Below are 19,412 nucleotides of genomic sequence, written 5' to 3'. Positions count from 1 at the left end.
ACGATGATGAGAGATGGAGAGATTAAAGATAGGGAGTTCAAAAGCAAACATGCTGCAACTTAGCTCTTGGGGGGGGACCACCACCCACGATCTCAGAGAAATAGCCTTTAGAAGTAGCATTTTCCTAGCAGCTTCAACTTTATGTGTTACGTGCACATTAACAGATGTTTGCATGGAAATATTTTAGTGACACATACATTTCTGCCTTTGTATTTTATCACTAAGTTTTTTGATTGCAAAATAAGTTTTCCGTGAAGCAGGCAATTAGATAAAACAAGTACCTCTCACACCAACAAAAAGCTTGCATTCATCATTATTAAATGAAATCATGACCCAGTTATACTGGTGCAAGTCAGGAATGACTTCCCTGCTTTCACATCTGCAGGAAAATAGAACTCTTGCCACCTATAACACAGCCAGGGGGATTTGTGCTGATTGATTATTCTGCAGCAGTTACCGTAAACACCAAACTGGATCTCCTTTGGAAACTGAAACACCATAAAAAGCCTTTTCATTTTTAAGGTCTATAGGATTTTACACAGCACAGCCCTGGGAGACGAACAGTTTTAGCAGAGCAGCCTGTTAGGGAATCCTCATATCTTAACTTCTGCACAGAAAGACTGCTGCAAAACATGCGGACACCTGTTGCTTTGAGAAGGCTCGTTTTTGTCTAAGACAGCAAACACAGCAAACTGCACTCGAGCAGCTACAAGAGAAACAAACAGTCCTAAAATCCCAGATCTGTCCCTGCATCTTTCCACCCTGTAGCAATTTTTAGCATTTGAGAGAAGCAACAGGAATGATTGCGCACCTCAAACCTAAGAATGGTGAAAGGTTATGGAATTTGGAAACACTCTCTAAGGCAACAAACAAATACTGGAAACAAAACCACAGCTCCCAAGGGCCGTGTTCCTGGATTCATCGGAAGGAAACAAGCTAGCAAGTTGGAAATCTGCTGTCCTGAAAGCAGCGGCGTTCCTGAGATAAGGCTCCAAACCAAGAAGTTCTGCAAGCGTCTCCTTGTGCCAAAACCAGGGAGGGATTCACAGCGCTGCGTATTGCTGACAACTTTCTTGGACAGAAGTAAATACAGAAGGCAGAAAGGAAAAGAGATGTAGAAGTTGCAGGGCATACACTGCAAACGCATACAGCGACAAGAGGCAGATGTGAGCAACAGCTGTCTTTGAAGCTGCGGAGAGGGAACAAACAGAGAAATGAAAGAAAGCGGAGGAATTAAATCAGGCTCACCAATAGTAAAGCTATAGCCATCGATGCTGAAAGTAGCGCTCCGGCATTTTTTAAACCCTTCCTTTCTGCTGCTTGGCTCTGTCATGATCCCTCCAGCTTGTCCCTCCGGCTCAGGCTGTCTCCCCGCGGCAGCGGCACGCAGGGCTCTGTGCCGGTGCTCCGTGCCGCTTCCCGCCGCTCCGCCGCTAGCGCCAGCCCTCGCAGCCAGCCGCGCACATCTCCGGTGCGGGGAGCCCAAGCACTCGCCCAGCCGCTTTCTCCTCCCCCAGCGCGCAGCGAACTGCCGGCCCGGCCCAGCCTCGGGCAGCGACTCGGTGGCCAAACCCACGGCTGAGCTGCCGAGTCGATAGGACAGCTGTATCTGCCAGTTCCGCGTAGGAGTTCAGCGCGCAGTCAGGGGAAGATGAAGGGTCCCGGTTCTATGACTCCTCTTGCTCTCGAGGCTTCTGATTTACCCTCGGATTTCAGTCCTTCCAATGCAAGCTGAGTGTTTCAGTCAGTCCGGACATAATGAATCAACCCAAGATTAGAATACATCATCAACCATCCACTTCTTACACGAGCAACAAGTCTCTGGAAACACAGCCAAAAGAGGAGTATAAAACATGCTTACCAAAAAAAAATCTTGAAGGACAGCGAGAAATAAAAGCAATTTAGCAATGGTGATGGTAAACTGAGCAGAATGTACACACGCTCAAGGAAAAGCTCCTGCTCACATGCCCCATTTATAAACCTCCCTGCAACTTCTTTATTTCACCTCGGGGATATTTAATGTGGATTTTTCTCCATTGAAGGCAGGCCAGCCCTTTTCTATGAACAGACACTATTTAGAGTTGGGGCTGAGGAGGTTTTCCCAGAAGGCAAGCAGCAAGTCAAGCTTTTATAAACAGGAGTCCATGCCTATAGCAGGGGGTTGGGACTAGGTGATCTTAAAGGTCTCTTCCAATTCAAACTGTTCTGTGACTCTATGAAAGCACTGGCAATATCTTAATGATGCCACTTCACATAAAAGTGTGCAAACCTTGTACTGTACTGTGTGTTAATATAGGAACCAGCTACTAAAATGCTCCCTCCCTGCTCCTGCTGGCCACACCATTTCTAACACAGGCCAGGATGCTGTTGGCCCTCTTGGCCACCTGGGCACACTGTCAGCTCGTGTTCAGCCGAGCATCAACCAACACCCCCAGGTCCCTTTCCTCTTCACAGTCACCCAGCCACTTGTCCCCAGGCCTGCAGCACTGCATGGGGCTGTCATGCCCAAAGTACAGGACCCAGCACTTGGCCTTGTTGAACCTCATCCCATTCACCTTAGCCCAGCGATCCAGCTTATCCAGATCCCTCTGCAGGGCCTCCCTGCCCTCAGGCAGATCAACACCACCTCCCAGCTTGGTGTCACCTGCAAACTTACTGAGGGTGCACTCAGCCCCCTCATCTAAGTAAGAAGAACAGAAGTAAATTCCAGGTGAATTTGGCAGGTTTTACAATGGCCAGCCTGTACACCACATGAAAACATTACCCTTCAGGAAGACTGCATTCAAAATAATAGGAGCTTGCTCAAAGCTTAGCTAAGGCATGCCAAAATGTTTACAAAACATCAGCAAGCCTGGTCTGTGTGTAAGGTATAAACCCCAGCCCTACCGTACACTTAACAAAAGCTTAAGTCAGATAGAAATAGTGCACTGTAGATCCCCTCTCTCCAAAGGATGGGTGAGAGCCACCCCTCAGCTCTAGTCTAGTGATATAAATCCCACTTAATCCAAACCCAGTCAAGAGCCTCAGCCAAACAGCTTTTTATGTTAACAGGCTTTTAAAAATCATTTGATTGTTCAATACCACATAACAAATTCATTAGGAAAAGGGCTGTTAGTTGGTGTTGTTGTTGATGTTTTGGTGGGTTTTTTTGTTTTTGTTTTCTTACAGAAAGCAGGACCCGGTCTTCCAGTTTTCTTGGCCTTTCAAGACCAAAACATGAAATAGCAGTAAGTACTTCAATATAGTATTTCCAGCACTTGCACCTGCAATTATCTATGACCTCAGAAGGGCAAATGTCAGCAGTATTAAAAAGCTGCTGTTCTGGAGTTGGTTGCTGCAATGAAGAATTTTCAAACTGGACTGCATCATTTAGCTGCCTCTCCCAAACAATATAAAAACTGAGTGATCATAAAGGGCTTCCAAGGAATCATCTTCTCTGTCACTGGTTATATAGGTCACACACCTCCATAAGCACTGATGCTCTGCTTAGAGAATTACTCACACTTTATCTAGAGAGCATGAAGTTAAGTGTTATCTAAAGGAAAACTGAATGGTGGAAAACTCAGCTTTAAGTTTTTTATTATTATTTGATGACACTGAATTTCCTTTAAACCATAAAGTGTTGGTTCATCAAAAAAAAAAACCAACAACCTGTGGGAAGATGATCATGAAGTTTCAGTCTAGTTTCTTAGTTCCATGAAAGAAAAAAAAAAAAAGGAGCCTTGCTTAAATGTGGGAGAGTTGTGTTGAGTAGGAGAGTTGCATTAACATTTCTGCTCTCAGGAAAATACCCTGATCTCTGAATTACTGCCATGCTGATCAGTTGTCCTCACTGGAGCATCACCCACTTACTACAGATTGCAAGAGAGAGACAAGGACTCTGTCATTCAGCAGCTATGCATGCCTACATTACTTTACAAAGATAACCTTGTTCAAGTCGCACCTGAAATTCATTCAAATAATTTTAATAACTTCATGAGTTTATTTAGGTCAAAGCAAACATCTCCCCTGGGAAGAACAGGAAGTCATTCAGCACAGGGAGCTGCTAAAGTTCCCTGCAAAGTAAAGGCTGGAAAATGGATCTCCCCTGTTTCTGAGACAGCTCGAAGCTGGCTGTTTGCAGTGGGATGCTCTCTCCCTTCAAAATGGCAGAGGCCTTCACCTCAGGTGGAAAGGGAAGTGTTTTAACCAGCAGATTTCTTCAACAGGGAAAGAGCTTCCTCCCTGCCCTGGTAACAACTTCATCTAGCTCTTTAAAAGTTACCAGACTGTATCAGTAACTCCATACCTGATCCTACCTGATTCTTCATGTTTTGCTGCTCAGCTCTTTGCTAGATGAGAGTTCTGCCCTCCCAGACAATCCCTACAGATTCATGTGGGGGGTTACAGTACATTTTCTACCTTGCACTGCCAGGTACCAATATAAATTGTTAGGCAGCTCTTGCTGCTACAAGTTCAGTGCTGTGTAGAGCCATCCATGTATGTCATTTGTAAACCATCTGGGGGTCCTTTGAGATGAAAAGCACAGTGTGAATTGAAAATATTTATTATTATTGCTGTAAACAGACCAGCGTATCTATGGTAACATTTAATTCATCAACACACAAAGCAGCAATTCTTTTAATATTTTCCCCCCTTCTCAATGTGTGGATGAGCTGTATTTTTTTCAGAAGTCTATTTTAACCAAAGTTCTTATCAAATGAAGCCAGTGATCCATGCAGTCTGCCATCCTTCAAATACATGCTTGAGGAAGTTACAGAATAAGCAGTCACCTGTAACACAAACACAAAACACTGCCTTCCTATCCTTAGGCAATCCGTTTCTGCCCTGCAGTAGAAGGTTCATGCTTCACATAACTGTGTCTTAGCAAGAGTGAAAGATTTCTAATAGCAGTTCACACCCAAATGCTCTCCCCAAACAAATTCTGAAATTTAGTTGTGTACATTATAACTCCTGTGTATCAGCACAAAGTCACAGCTTGTTCTTTCAGACACACATCCCTGGCTCTTGTACTAAGAGGAGAGAATAAAAGTGCTGAGTAAAATCCTTGTCCTGCAGAATTCAAGGGCAAAGCTCCTACTCACTCCAACAGGGCTGGAATTCTATCCTTCCAGTTTTCTAAACTTGTGCTCCTGTTTATCCAGTTCCTGACGTAATCAGGTTTCATTGGAACAGTGATGAATTCATATCTCAGGTATCCATACACTTTTGTAGAGACTGTCACTAGAGTAAGCAGAATTAGGAACTCTGAGTTTGTCTTTCCAGAAATCTCAGGTATTTTAAAATCAATTGGCAACTTGAAGCTGAAAATTATTACTAACAAAAAACCCAGCCATACTGGGTCAGAATAAAGTTACGTTTAGCAGTGTCCTATACCCAACTCTGCATCATCATTGCCAGAGCAATACATTGCAAGAAAAATGATAAAACTGCTAAAAAATGATTAAGAACAAGGCAAACTATGGTGCTGTTAGACAACCAACTTCCATCTGAGGTATCTTTTGAGCCAGACGAGCTTATGAGTATGTAGAAATGGTCAGAAGTTTCCAATTCAGTCAGCTTAGAGTTTCAGTATCAGTAGCACCCATTAGCAGGCAGGTTCACAGGTTAGCTAAGCAGTGTATGAAGATTATTTCTTGCTTTCAAGCCTTCCTCCTTCTAGCTACTTGATGGCTCCTCAGCCTACTACACCTTTTGACAACAATATCAGCTCTGAAGCTTCTTGGCTGCATACCCAAAGTTGAGGAGTGGTTTCGTAGAGCAAAGAGGAACCCAGCATTCAGGATTTCTGAGATAGAGAAATCCTTGAGACAGTGGGTTCCTGTACATGGACCACAGAATCGCAGGGCAGGTCACATGGAGGCCTGCCTTTGATTCAGGAAAACTTTATTATCATGAAGTGTTCCAACAGTGCTTTCAATTTTTAAATCAGACCTTTTTCAGAGCAATTTTAGAGAGGGCTCTCTCCCCTCCAAAGTCAGCGTTGCTCAAAAACATTTACCATCCCAGAGCTCAGCGCTTTTCAGAACTGAGCATGAGAAACAAGAATTGATGAATCCAAAGAAAACATCTTACCGTTTCAGAGAAGTTGAGACAAAAATCTCCCAGGATGCTCAGTATATTTCTCACAAGCAACAATGAAGTTACGTACTGCAGGTTGTTTATGAAGAAACTTCATTCTTCCCCGAAAGCTTATTTGTTTCACCATTTCTGATAAAACAATTGTTTTATCAGAATTTGTCTCTAGATATCCCTTACATTTAAGGTATTTTTTAAGTCCAGCAGCAGGGCCCCCTATCAACAGCTCATACCTTCTCCAGTAACACTGTGAGTCACAATCCTCATCCAACAATATGCAGTAACAGTAAGGTCCATCTTGCATAACTGGTCCTGAAATAATGTGCTACTAACAAACTGCAGTAAAACGATGTACGATACTGTAATTAGGAAAGCTTATATGGCAAAGGTGAATATAGACAGACACAACAGAGGGTGGAAAAAGAGACTACAGTAAGAAATGAGTATGAAGATAAAAACACCTAGCCTGACCTATTTCCTTCACACATCACCTTGCACCATCTAGCACACTGAAAGCCAAAATCATCCCAACCTGTGAGTGTAGTTCCACTTCTTAAAGATATTTATTTTTTAAAAAACAGATAAACATGAAGAAGACATTTTAGCTCTGCTATTCTCTTCTCGCCTAAGCAGTGCTGCTGATACAATTTCAGTTTGCCTTTATGTTTTAATTCGATTTTTTTTTTTGTCTATTTTGCACATGACCAAAGCATGACTCTCCAGTGTAATGTGATTTTCCATAGTGCAGCAGTCTTGAAAGCAGCTCAACCAAAATCAGAACCAGTTAAAGCTATACCATTCCATAACAGAATAAAGCTTGGGGTAGCGGCATCAAAAATAGGTTGCAATAACAATTAAAGCTATAAAATTCTTCCATATATGTGTGATGGCCAACTTATCACAGCATTCCTGGGACTATCCAGCAATTAAAGCAATGGCTAAAGATGCTTGTGACAATATGGGAAAAAAAAAAAATTCTGATCCTCTTGGTGCTCACACTGTAAGTTTTACATAGTTGACGGATTGGTGGTTGATGGTATGACGTTGTTCCTTCCCACCACTTATCCCTCTTGAAAAGACAGGAGATTGTAGAAAGACAGCGACCTGTTAGTGCATACATGCAAATCACTGCATTGCAGTTGATTCTCTGGCAGTCATTGTTACCCATAACATTTAGGAGTGCAGCCAGTCACACCATGAAAGCCATTATTTGGCCTTCCAACTCACTCTGTACCACTAGTGATTTTTCCCCCGTTGGATTTCTCTCTTCCTCCTTCCTCCTCTTCTGCAGTTAGTTTTAAAAGTACTTGGTTATGCTAGAGGAGTCCACAGACATGCTTTATCTGTGATGTGAATATGCTGAGAGCACGCAACAATGCGCAGAGCAAGGAAGTAAATCTTTTAATGGTGCAAGGCAGTATAATTTCATCAAATTCAGCAAAGTTGCCCTAGCTCTTAAGATCAAGATCGCTCCTGCCCTTCCAGTCCGGAGAGAAGACTGAGTTGCACTGTGCAAACAGCTGCTTATCAGCCAACAGCAACCCGAATACCAGCCTCCTCAGATCAGCATTTGGATTTTAATGTACCATTGCTCCAGTCAGCAGCAATAGATTAGCTAGTCACCCTCCCGAAGGAGCCAAGAGCATTGCTTTTCCCTGTTTTCATGTACGTTGTGAATATGCCTCATTTTCTCAATATTTAATGTATTACTTCTGGCTACATTTAACGCTTTATCCTTTCCAAACACAACTGAAAACTGAAACGTTCAAGCTGTCAAGTCTTCTCTCTCCAAACTATCTAATAAACATTACAAATGCATCCAGGTAAAAATAACGATCTAATATCCTATTTGTGCTCCCTTCCCTAGTCAGCTGCTCCCTCTTCAATCATACCCATATAAGCAAGTAAATCAAGCAGCAACTCCAACCTCTTTTAGCTGGTGTCCAAAACTATCACTGCCCACAACAACCACATGGTTCCTAGACCCAGGCTTTTTTGACCAGATCAAACTGCCCTTGATACGAAGAGAACGTAGCCTATACTCTGCAGTACTGCTGTTCTTGTTGATACAGATACACTTGAATCAATGGAAATTAAGCTACAAAAGGGTGGTTTGAAACATACACACAAGACACCCACACAACACACAGCACATACACAAACAGCTTTTCATACCACGTTCAATTAAAAGTCATGACATGGAATACTGTTCTATTACAGCTCTGGATAGAAGGGCAAAGAAATTCTTTCTTACCCTGGGAAAAATTCAGTCAACAAATACACTCTGAAAGTAAAGGGAAAAGATGGAGATTCCACACTACCTACTTCAGGCATATTATCTGAGTGCTGAATTAATGTAATTGCATGAATTAACGTAAGTGCATGGTGTCTTTGGATTCCCCATACAGTTAATCATTAAATATTTGAGTTGGAAGGGATACATAAAGGTCATCTAGTCCACTCCACCCATACCCTGCACATTCCCCTGCAATGAACAGGGACACCTACAGCTACGTCAGGTTGCTCAGAGCCCCACGCAGCCTGACTGACCTCCAATGCCTCTGGGGAGAGGTGCATCCACCACCCCTCTGGAGGCATTTGTGGTCAGGAGATGGAGGCCATAATACAGGATACGAGTAACCTGCACCAGACCTAACATCATTATATACACAAACGTACCTGTGTGCAACCTAACCAATTCTGTTGCTCTGATCAGGGTGCCAATTAGATAAAAACTAACTTTCTATAATTAATACTTTAATCATCAGTACAGTAAAGTGAACTAGAGTGAAGAGCAGCTTCCTTTAAAGTTACTTACAATGAGGGCTAATATTTTATTTTTAATAGAGTCAGAGATTCAACAAGCATATTTTTCAAGTTGGAACTCCATTGTTGTCTAGACACTTAATGATTATGAGACTTCCATTTATCTCATTGCTTTAATCTGTTTGGCTTTGAGTTGTTGTTGTTTTTTTAATTATATGAAAGTGATTGTATTGAGAATTAGCAGCCAGGTATTTCTGTGAAATACATAAAGCTACATCATCCTAAAAAAAAAAAAAATGGAAGAAGGAAACCTAGTTCAAATATGTCATACTATTTTAAACATAAAAGATCCAACACATAATATCATTCCATTTGGCAGCCATCTGCCCTATAATTCCTAATAACCTAGTTTGTGCTAAATCTCTGTACCACAAATGACAGTTTTTAGCCTGAGCCCTTGAGCAGTTAACAAACTACCTTCCCAAAGCGTGGAAAGCTGTGAAATGAAGTGTTTTAACACTCCATTTAAAATTCTAACTATCTGAAAAGTAGGCTTCAGCCTAAGCAAACTAAGTATACACCCTCCATAATCAAGGAAAAGGCACAGGTACCTCCAGACATAGGATTGCTCTGCACAATTTTAGTTTGAACACAGAGGGAACCTAGCTAAATAGCTCGTGTGTTTGCCTGGAAATTGGGACTTGGCCTTCAGGAGGCTGAATCCTGCCCTGAATGATCAGCACCAGGAAGGATCTGAGTAATTCATTGACTTGCAGATTGGAAATAGTAAGCTCCACCCTACTGGCTCCTTCTGAATTGCCACACCAATGACCAGGTGGAAGTTTAGGGTCATCTATGCCCATGCAGGTAGGGCCATCCCCATATAAGTTGCCTATACAAAGTTTGGTAATATTGCATGTCTGCACAAATACATAAATATACTGATATGTTTAATAAAACACTAAGTGCACAGCTGTATCCATAAGCTTACTTCCTGTTGGCATTTTGTTCCTAGCTCCCTCAAAGGCCAAGAACAAAAAACCACCTAAATACCTTTGCAGGCACACAAATTGTTTGCCATGAGTTAAGGCACATTAGTGGCAGAAAACAAGAAGAGGTTCACAATTGTCATAAGTACCATGCAGACAGCAAAGTACACCTGCTCACAGGACTCACCCCAATAACCAAATGAAATGAGAAGAAAAGGGGAATTACAACAGTGGAAGGACACTGAAAAAAATCTTGAGCTGCCGAGAAAGTAATGCATCAGGATTACTGTTTCATCATTGTACCTACAAAAACACAACAGTACTGCTAGAATTTGGGGCAGGAGATCAAGGCAGTAGATTTTAAAAGGTTGATCTTGTTTCACTACATGCATCAGTTTGTCGTCTTCATGCAACACCATCATAGTTCATTCTTTCTGAAAAAGGTGCTTTGCCATTTTTCAGTTGACAAGATCAATTTCAGTGCTGAGGATACAAAAACCAGATAGCAACATGAGAACTAGCAAGCATCCACAACCTCACCATCATAGGCAGCAATGGTAAAGACATTTAGTTCTAATGATGCTGACTTCTTTAACTCTGCACATCCCAGACTAACAAACAGTTCTACAACCCAAAATAAGCTACACGCCTCCTGCATGCCAGAGAAGAACAGAGATTAAGGGCAGGGCACCCAAGACAGCAGCACTTTAGATTGCTGGCCTGGTAGGAGCTCCGTAAAGCAAAAATTGCCAGAAGATTGAAGAGGGGCTTCTCTCCATGTTTCAAAAGAGAAACAAAATAAATAAGCAAGTAAGTAAAGAAGCACAGGTCTGGTTGTCACTAATCTCACTTAAGGGAAAAACCCTTCCTGACCCCCAGCTCTGGGGATGAGCTTAACACGGAATAGTAGAGATTCTCCATTATTGTCAGGAAGCTTCAGTTTAACTGTACTTGTGTTTACAGCAAGTATCCACAAATTCGAGTGAAAAGCAGAATTCATTGTAACTAAGGACACATTTCAGAGAGGTGATACAGCAGGCAATTAGCCCTGGTGATTAGCTAGAAAGATTTTTATGTTGTTATGCTGATAGGAGTTCTTGGTGCATATTTTTACTGATTAGCAGGAATACTTTTGAGCAATCCCTTCCTGTTGTCCCTGCCTGATAACAGAATACTAAGTGTTTACAAAGAACCAGCAGACTATGAGAAGTAATATAGGAAAAGACTAGTTTAGTCTAGATCCTTGCAGCCTTCTCATGAGGGGGAAAATCAGTTGATTTAGGCCAAGAAAATAGTTGTTTATAACTTCCCCCTTTAAAAGTTGTTTCGAGTTCATTTTTTTGGCACGTATCTACAGCCATTTCAGGAGAACAATGTAAAAGTCACCAAGTCCAGCACAGGACAGAAGACTTTGAAAATTCATCTATGAATCGTTAACATTTGGACACGAATATGAGTACTTATTTCACTTTTCTCTGCATTTTCTAACTCCATTTAAGCAATGTACTCTGCTGTATTCACTCCCATGTAGTGTTAATATTCTGCACCTTTCCCCATTCTCCTCCCCAATGCACTGTCCCCTTGTCCTCTCCCTCCATGCCACCAATTCATTTCACTTTCACAACAAAGACATGATGAGACGAGCCAAGCAGCACCTGAGCTCTGGGAAGGTACTGAAAGTTTGGCAACATCACATCCAACATTCAAACTTGAACACATGGATCTGCTTCATAGTATATGACTTCCTAAGTGCCTTTTTCTGCCTTTTTTTTTTTTTGTAAGCACTAGTCTCACAAGCAGCACTGACCCCAATGTAAAGTTAAGGTTCCCTTACTCCAGGAGGACGTCAGTAGGTCACAGAGTTAAGATGAGGAAATGCAAGAGAGTAACAGGACCATCTCCTTTTAGTGGTAGAAGGCTGAGAGATCTCATCAGCTGATCCGCTGCATCCTTAGCTAAACTCATTTTGCATTCACTTTATAACCTTGGAGCATCTTCCCTGTATATAAGTCCTGGATGATAATCTATTCACACCTATTCATCTTCAAAAAAAAAAAAAAGCTACATAAATGCACAAAGCACAGCCCTATGCCTGAACCCAGGCTTCTGCCTGTACTGCATCTCAGGGGTCCCAATGCTCCGGGATCCTCTCACCACACATCTCATGTCACTCAGGGCTGGAGCACGTCAGTACTGAGCCATTGCCAGGAACTCTCCACTAAGAGATAAAATAGTTTACTTAGCTTGATGGAAGTAATTCATCAACTTGAATACCAGAAAGGCCGTAATTTAGTAACCAGATGATAGATGCATTTTCCATCTATCATCATTAAATCTACCAAGGCCTGCTTTCTTCAGGGGACAAATTTCATGAGAAGCTGCAAAGATTTCAGCATTAGCAAACTCAGAGCTCCACCTGCTCCCAGAGCTCATAAGAGAACTGATAACGTTAAAGAGCACCAGAGCCCTGGGTGATGGCCTTAAAGCCCTGACCAGCCTCACCTGGAACATCCCCAGCACCTCTGCCAGCTGATCCATTCCAGCACAGCCAAGGGTCACCAGGCCCAGACTGTGCTTTGTTGGAGGCTTTGGTCCCATCTCTGGGATAGATCTCAGTTAAGTAATAAGGGCGGTGCTTGAGATCTTCAAGGTCTGAAATAAAGGCAAGCAGGCTAGATGACTTCTAATTTTCTGTCACATAGGTGCAGTATGCCCACTTTCCTCTCAGTCCAGGACCCAACTGATGCACAGCAGCACAGTAACTTTCACGCTGGTCATGCCATCAGATGTGCCAAGAGAAAGATCGAGGTCTGAGTCTGTTAATCTCAGAGTAAGGATAAGACTGCAAAGACGTCCAACACACCTCAGCTTTCCCAGCTCTCTGTAATTCCTACAGCCTCATACTTTTGCAAAAGGAGCAAAAAGATTCAGCTGGCAGAGAGATAAAAATCCAAACCGTGCTGTATCAATCAGATGAGATTTTGCATTTGCAAAAAAAAAGTGTTGCCTTATTTTATATGCATAAACATTCTAGGCTCACTCCTTAAGAAAACAAAAATAAGCCAATAAAACTATCTCCTAACAACACCACTTTTGTAAGAAAATTGAATGATACACAAAACCCACAGATCCCAGCAGCATAAGTTTTGAACCTCGGAGATGCTGATGTATTAACCAGCATGAAAATAGGAAACTTTTCCCCTTCCCCCTCACCCCCAAAAGCCTCGCACTGTGGGACTTGCTAAAATACTTTGTTATTGAGAAAAATATGGTTTGGGAAGAAAACCAAAACACTGCATCTAATTACTGTATTATGAGACATGAGTAAGTATGTCAACTGCTACATGCGATACCTTCTATTACAATAGTAACATATTCCAGCTTCAACTTAAGGACAGATTTTTGATCAGAAATGTGACTAAAAAAACTGGGCTGAGACCACAAATTCATATGAAATATGCATTTTGAATTATTAGACTTACGTGAGAATTGGTTCTGTTAAATTTACTTTTAGTTTTTATTAAATAGTAAAATTCTGGAAGCAAATGAAATTAGGTGTTGTATTTCTGTATCTAAACCTTCAACTTAGGTTGACAAATCTTAGTAGTGATTTATGAAAGACATCCTGTGAGCCATCTGAGCCATCCTGGTCTATTTGAAGCTCTTCATAGCGAATAATTTTTCCTTTACAAGTCTGTTTGAAGTAAAAACCAAGATCTACCACAAAGCACAGCAGATTTCCTTCAACTGGAGTCATAAATATGACAGAATGCAATCAGCAGCGTTTTCCCCAGTCTTAACAAAAGTGCTTCTTAGCCCAAGGCATCCGAATACTCTGCCAAAAGTCATAAATTCAGGACTCTGAAGTTTCCTTCCAAAGCATCCTGTTGGGCTATGTGGATTGCATGAGAAGATAAGAGGCAGAGCTGTGGGATGTGGCCCCTGGAAGCAAGCGCCTTCCAGCAGCTCTTTTTTAAGCTCTGGGTCCTTCTATGCAAGGTGGCCCTGGGCAGCCCCTCTCTCCCTCAAAACTGCAGGCACGCAGGGGTTCCAGATGCTGCTTCCTCTTCTTGACATAGGAACAGCTGAAGTGATGACAGAGAGCCCACCAAAAAAAGAAAAAGCAGCAAGAAATCTGGCAGGTTTGTAGTTTGTCACATCATCGTATTTGGGTGCAACAGATAAACCTTCGGAACTACACAGCCTGGCTAGTAAACACGCTTCATAAAGAGCAGCAACTGTTTCTGCCCGCCTGGGGGCCAAATCCTGAACAGTTAAAGTAATACACATTTAAAGCAATGGTAGTCAACCCTCAGGGCTTGTGTTCTGGATTTACTGCATTTTCTTTCTATGTCTCTGAACCTGGTCTGTGCAGCTGAAATAGCAACAGAAAAACATCCCAGCTCTATCACTTGCCACCCAGGAGCTCCTAAGAATAACGGAGTACATCAGAACATGAACTGACCAAGTTCTTTGTTTGACAAATGCCAGTATATATTTATCCTTGTCTCACCCAGCTTGCAGAAGCGGGGGCACAGTGATGCTCTTCCGAATTTCAGAGGTGTTCTCCATTATATAGCAAGGAACAGGAAGTACTTGCTTTGCCACAGATTGGTATCTGTATGAACATTAGTCATTATTAACGTGCAGCAGCCAACCAGTGCCTTTCACTCCCATCTCCTCCAACATCCCCTGGTTGCCAAGTCAACTCGTTTCAGAGCTCTCTGAGCTGAACAGGGAACATTGAATGATTGTTACTGCAAACCACAAATGACAAGGGTTAGAAAGAAAAAGTCTTTGAGTCACTGAAAGAGATGGACATAAATGGCAAATTGATTCTGGCAGCTCCAGTTATGGACGCTTAGTCCCTAACTTCATACAAAGCATAAGTAAGGGAGAGAGGTGAGGAATCAGACTGTTCAACAATGTGCTAGCACTGCTGACCTGAAAGGAGCCTTCAAGAATACAATTCCTATCTTTCCAGGAGTGTGAATTGTTTTCCTATTGTAAAGATGTCCTTGGCTAACAGCCTTGCTAAGTGATCCCTACAATACCCAGTCTACAGGCCTTTGAGCAGCTCTCCAACATCTCTTAATCACCAGCACAGTGAGAACTCCTGTCAATAGTATAGTTGCTAATGGTCAGAACATATCAAACCATTAAAGAGGGAAATGGTTACTCAAAGATCAATCCTGCCAGGTTCTTTTGTGCGTGCCTTGAGGCTTGGCTTTACTCAGAAAAGCTTCCTGGCAGTAAAGCACAAACTAAAGTCAGAAGATAAGTAAATGGTAAAAAGAAAAAAAAAGAAAAAGTTAGACGACATAAACCTGAGAAGTAATTTCAGAGTTAAAGAGCAAAGCATCCAGTTCCAATTAACATTACCAGGGCTCAAACATTTGCCTGCTCTGCCTGTTGTTGAATATCTATCCAAATACATGAGATTTTTTGTTTGTTTTAGGTGTCTTAGCTTCTCTACTCCCCAGAAAGTTTCCAATATTTTTTCTAAAGACTCCAGCCAATAAATATGCACTTAAGTTTGTTTATGAGTAAAGCTAAGCTATACACTTGTTCCAGCATGTGTAAGCCACAGGGTCAATAGCAGCACCTCTTTCCTCCTCTGTAAGTTGCTCTCATTATAAGATAACGAACATTTATTTTAACAAAAGCTGTTACACAAATTGTCTGAAAGTTAATACCTGATATTACTTTAACCCACGCAACCCTGAAGGAGTTCTGATGTTGAAAACACCCATTCTCACTGTTAATTCACATCCTCAAGTTCAAACACTTCACAGATCCACCCCCCCAGTCTTCAAGCCCTACTACTAGAATCACTTGAACACATGGAAAACACAGCTCGCTGCAACCTGAGCTTGTCTTCCAGTCCCACGAATGTGTGGCATAACAACAGCATCCACAAGAACCTGCACAATGCAGATATTGTTAATACATACTGGCCTTGGGAAACCAGAAACAAATAACAGAATGCTGACCAAAAGGTTAAGATTTCTTTTTTTTTTCTTCTTTAGCAGAAGTGAAAGTCATTGGCTTTTTATGTTCCCTGATACAAAGGAAGGATGATCTGAAATCATTAAAAACTAAGTTAACTGTTTTCTGTTCAACATGTTTTCCTACATTGCAGCCGAAACAGGAATCTGAAAAGAAAATTATGTATTGCTCACCTCCCCTCGCAACCTTGATTTCACAATTTTCTCTGGTTCCACTTAAAAGCCTGAACAATACACTGACCCAACCTCAGCCTACGCTACCTCCCACCACCCTTCCAGAGTGGATCTTTGTCCAGCTTGCCACATTTAAAATATGTCAGCATAATATTTGAAGGGGAATAAGAGAAAAAGAAAGAGGCATCAGAGAAACTGGAAGGATGCCCCTCAAAAAAAAAAACAACTTCAAAATGCCATGGGGCAAATATAGCTGCCTCAACTATTCTTTATCATCTTAAATGCCACTTTTATGATGGGATGCTGCAGGAGCTGCCCCACAACTGCTGCATGTTTGTGCTTCATGTTGTGCGGAATAATATGAAGGTTTTCTAGCTACTCACAACAGGGCAGATTGCTAAGTTGTTTTAGCAGCCCCATGTAGCATAGGACTGTTCTGGGGTGAGCAGAGGTGCAGGGAAAGACCCTGATACAAGAAGCAATAGTAGTAGTGGCTAATTTTCATAAATGCCAAATTAAACCCTACTTCTCTCCTCCATTTTCCTCTCAAAAAGGGTAAAGAGCATCAGGATCTGCTGACACTTATCGGTCATTTCTGGAAATGGAAAGGTGGCTCCCAAATTATCCCAGCTAACAAATAAATACTAAATGATATTTACATAATATAGACATAAAGTGTTTTTCTTACCTGGAGCTAATCCACGTAAAGCCCAGCTGAGAGGGTAAGAACTACTGACCTTAACTAGCCACGTTATATCAAAACCACATTTGCTTCCTCTCCTCTGTGACATTTCATCAAAACAGGTGAAAAAGATTATTTCAAGGTTAAACAAAGCTCATTCTTCACTCTTTTCTCATGCACACAGACAAAAAGATATGATGCACAAGTCAAATATTCCTGCCTCCAATTTTTCTATTGTTTCTTTGCTAGCATCTTTCTTTTGACAGGATTTTGCAATTTTTAGTGTAATTAAGCATGAAATCCCACCTTAAGTGCACCATATCCTGTCATTTTCCCACATTGCTACCCATAGTATTCTGACAGATTGAAACAAAACATCTTTTATTCCCTATTTATAGTCAGAGTTCATTCAAACAATAACTGCAATGGTGAAAAGACAACTACGGATTTTAAAAGCCCGACTTTGCAGCTATTGGTTTGAAAAGTACACAATTCATGCAAAGACTCTGGGTAAATTGTTTCTTGCAACACATAAAAGAGAAAACGTAGAGCACGACCCAGCCAAGCTGTACACATTTACAGACCTTTGTTCCAGTTCCTTGACAAAATTGAGACATTACATTCACGAATTCAATTCTGCAGCACACAATGCATGTTGAAGCATAGTGCCTAATTGTATGCAATTGACTCTCAGCTACATCTATTAATTGGAGCCGAGGAAGAAAAAATTTCCTAGCAACAGCCCAAACAACTGAATTGCTCAGATTTCTGAAGCTGAAGAGATGACAGAATGAGAGATACTCCTGATCTCATAAACAGCATTCACTTCACTGCTGCAGAAAAGAACGTTACTTTCCTTGTGATGTGGTGCACATCAACTGGGGCAGCGAAAGTTCCCTTTAATTGACAGAGAAGAATACATAGTGGAAAGAGTGAAATGTCTGGGAGATACCAAGGTCCATGTTTTCCCTGAGCAGAAATAAATCAGAACAAAAATTTCCCACGCTCTTTATTCTAAGCTGTAGATGATGCAAAAATAAAGTAATGGCTTTTTAACTTTCCGTGCATCTGTCTTGCCCTAGACATTCTCAGGTAAGAATCGCCCAATAACTCAGCTTTACAGAAGGTATCCCTGCTACACGGATGGCACAGGCAGTCAAATTTAGTTATGGTACCCTGGGCAAGACTGCTGCCCAGAGGCTGACCAATAACCCTGGGATGAGGATCACAGAGCTTTTATACAAAACCACAGGGACTATTCTGCCTTCAGCTCAGGCTTGTCATCCCCACTAGCACCGATGGCAGCAGTACAAAGGAGAGAACAGAGCCCACCACATGACAGGCTTTCTTAGTTGTTATGGAAGTAGGAAAAAGAAAAAAAAAAAAAAAAAAGGAATATGCAATTGCCACGGGCTTTTGAATCTCAGATTGTTCACAACGTATTGTATAAAGTACATTAAAGGAAGATGCCATCCTGTTGAAACTAAAGGATGTGGGTACAAGCACATACAGGATCTTACTTCTGTTCACACCGCTATCTTGTGTCACAGCACTGGGCCGTTTTGTTTAATGCCTGGAGAGCTGTACTCACAAGTGCCTGCCCACCCCGGTGGCAGTTTTCTGGGAAGACTCAGGTTCAGTAAGCTGTCAAAAACATAACTCAAAAAAACTGTCAGTTTGCAGGATTCATTGCAGGATAATTTCATGGTAAAATCCATTCAGAGCTTTTCAATTGATCAAAATGGGCATCAGTTTGCACAACTGTGATGCAAACTCAGTATTCATCTTTCATTCATCTTGTCTTTTTTCTCCCCCTGATTTCCTATTTCATTGCTGGCTAATGTTTAATTTGCAAGTCAGAGACCTTACATTACCCTGAGAAAGGCAGGTTACAGTTGCCAGCAAGTGGGATCTTGAATGATTTAGTTCTGAAATGCTCTTGTCAGATATTTAAGCTACATTAAGACACTTTCCATTACAATAATTTCTCTCATCCACTTAACAGCATGATTCTCTAACATAAAAGCTGAATAATAAAACTAGTTGCTTTTTTTTTTTTTTTTAAACAAAACACTCCTTCCCACAAATGGCAGGCAAGTTTAGTTCTTCTTTATACAAAGATCTATTACTGCCTATTCCAGAACTTAAAGGCTTCCTTACACTGATATTAAAGTTAATAGTATCTGCAGAGTGAATAAGTTGTGCAGTAGGAGGAAGAAGTTTACCAAGGAGATCTAAAAACACCTTCTCTTACAATGCATGTTTGCATTTATCCCTACAGCCCACTACATTTCTAAAGCAAAAAGTTCTGTAGGCTTGTAAATGTAATATCCTTGTAAATGTATATATGGACTAGACAACAGATACCTTAATCATGTCTAAGAGCTCTTCCATCACTGTCTTCATTTCCAGTAATGAAAGTCAAGTTCAGAAACTGTACTGAAAAGGATATCTTTGCATGACATAACATCTGATATAAACAACTGTTTACTTGCTAGCATCGTTGTTTTTTCTTCTAACTTGCTGTAGCAAACCATTAACCATTCAGGAGCATTGCTGAGGAATACAGGAGTACTAAAGTCCCCCCATATGCCTCCCTGACTCAAATATCCTGAACAGTCTTGTCCTCACCCTTCTTTCTGTTTGGGAAGACCATTGGATACCAAATGCAGGACTCAATGAGGAGGTTTCCCCAGTCTCCTTCATTTGCACAGC

The 19,412-nt window shown here is 41.5% G+C and overlaps 1 protein-coding gene across 4 annotated transcripts in view; it reads right to left on the bottom strand.

Moving 5' to 3' along the window:
• The window catches only part of PDE1C (phosphodiesterase 1C), a 306,686-nt gene that overhangs the window by 281,415 nt on the left and 5,859 nt on the right, over window positions 1–19,412 (bottom strand). For 3 of the 4 annotated variants that reach the window (XM_052692650.1, XM_052692641.1, XM_052692648.1), the window contains exon 1: window positions 1,249–1,823. In XM_052692650.1, the coding sequence (XP_052548610.1) occupies window positions 1,249–1,333 (85 nt within the window). In that variant the 5' untranslated portion in view covers window positions 1,334–1,823. Of the gene's footprint in view, window positions 1–1,248; window positions 1,824–19,412 lie in introns of those variants that run through there. The other variant, XM_052692642.1, reaches the window with a different exon arrangement.

This window comes from Tympanuchus pallidicinctus, unplaced genomic scaffold, assembly GCF_026119805.1.
Source record: "Tympanuchus pallidicinctus isolate F22 unplaced genomic scaffold, pur_lepc_1.0 scaffold3, whole genome shotgun sequence".
In the NCBI taxonomy this organism is placed as follows: Eukaryota; Metazoa; Chordata; class Aves; order Galliformes; family Phasianidae; genus Tympanuchus; species Tympanuchus pallidicinctus.
This window is presented reverse-complemented; position numbering and strand designations above follow the sequence as displayed.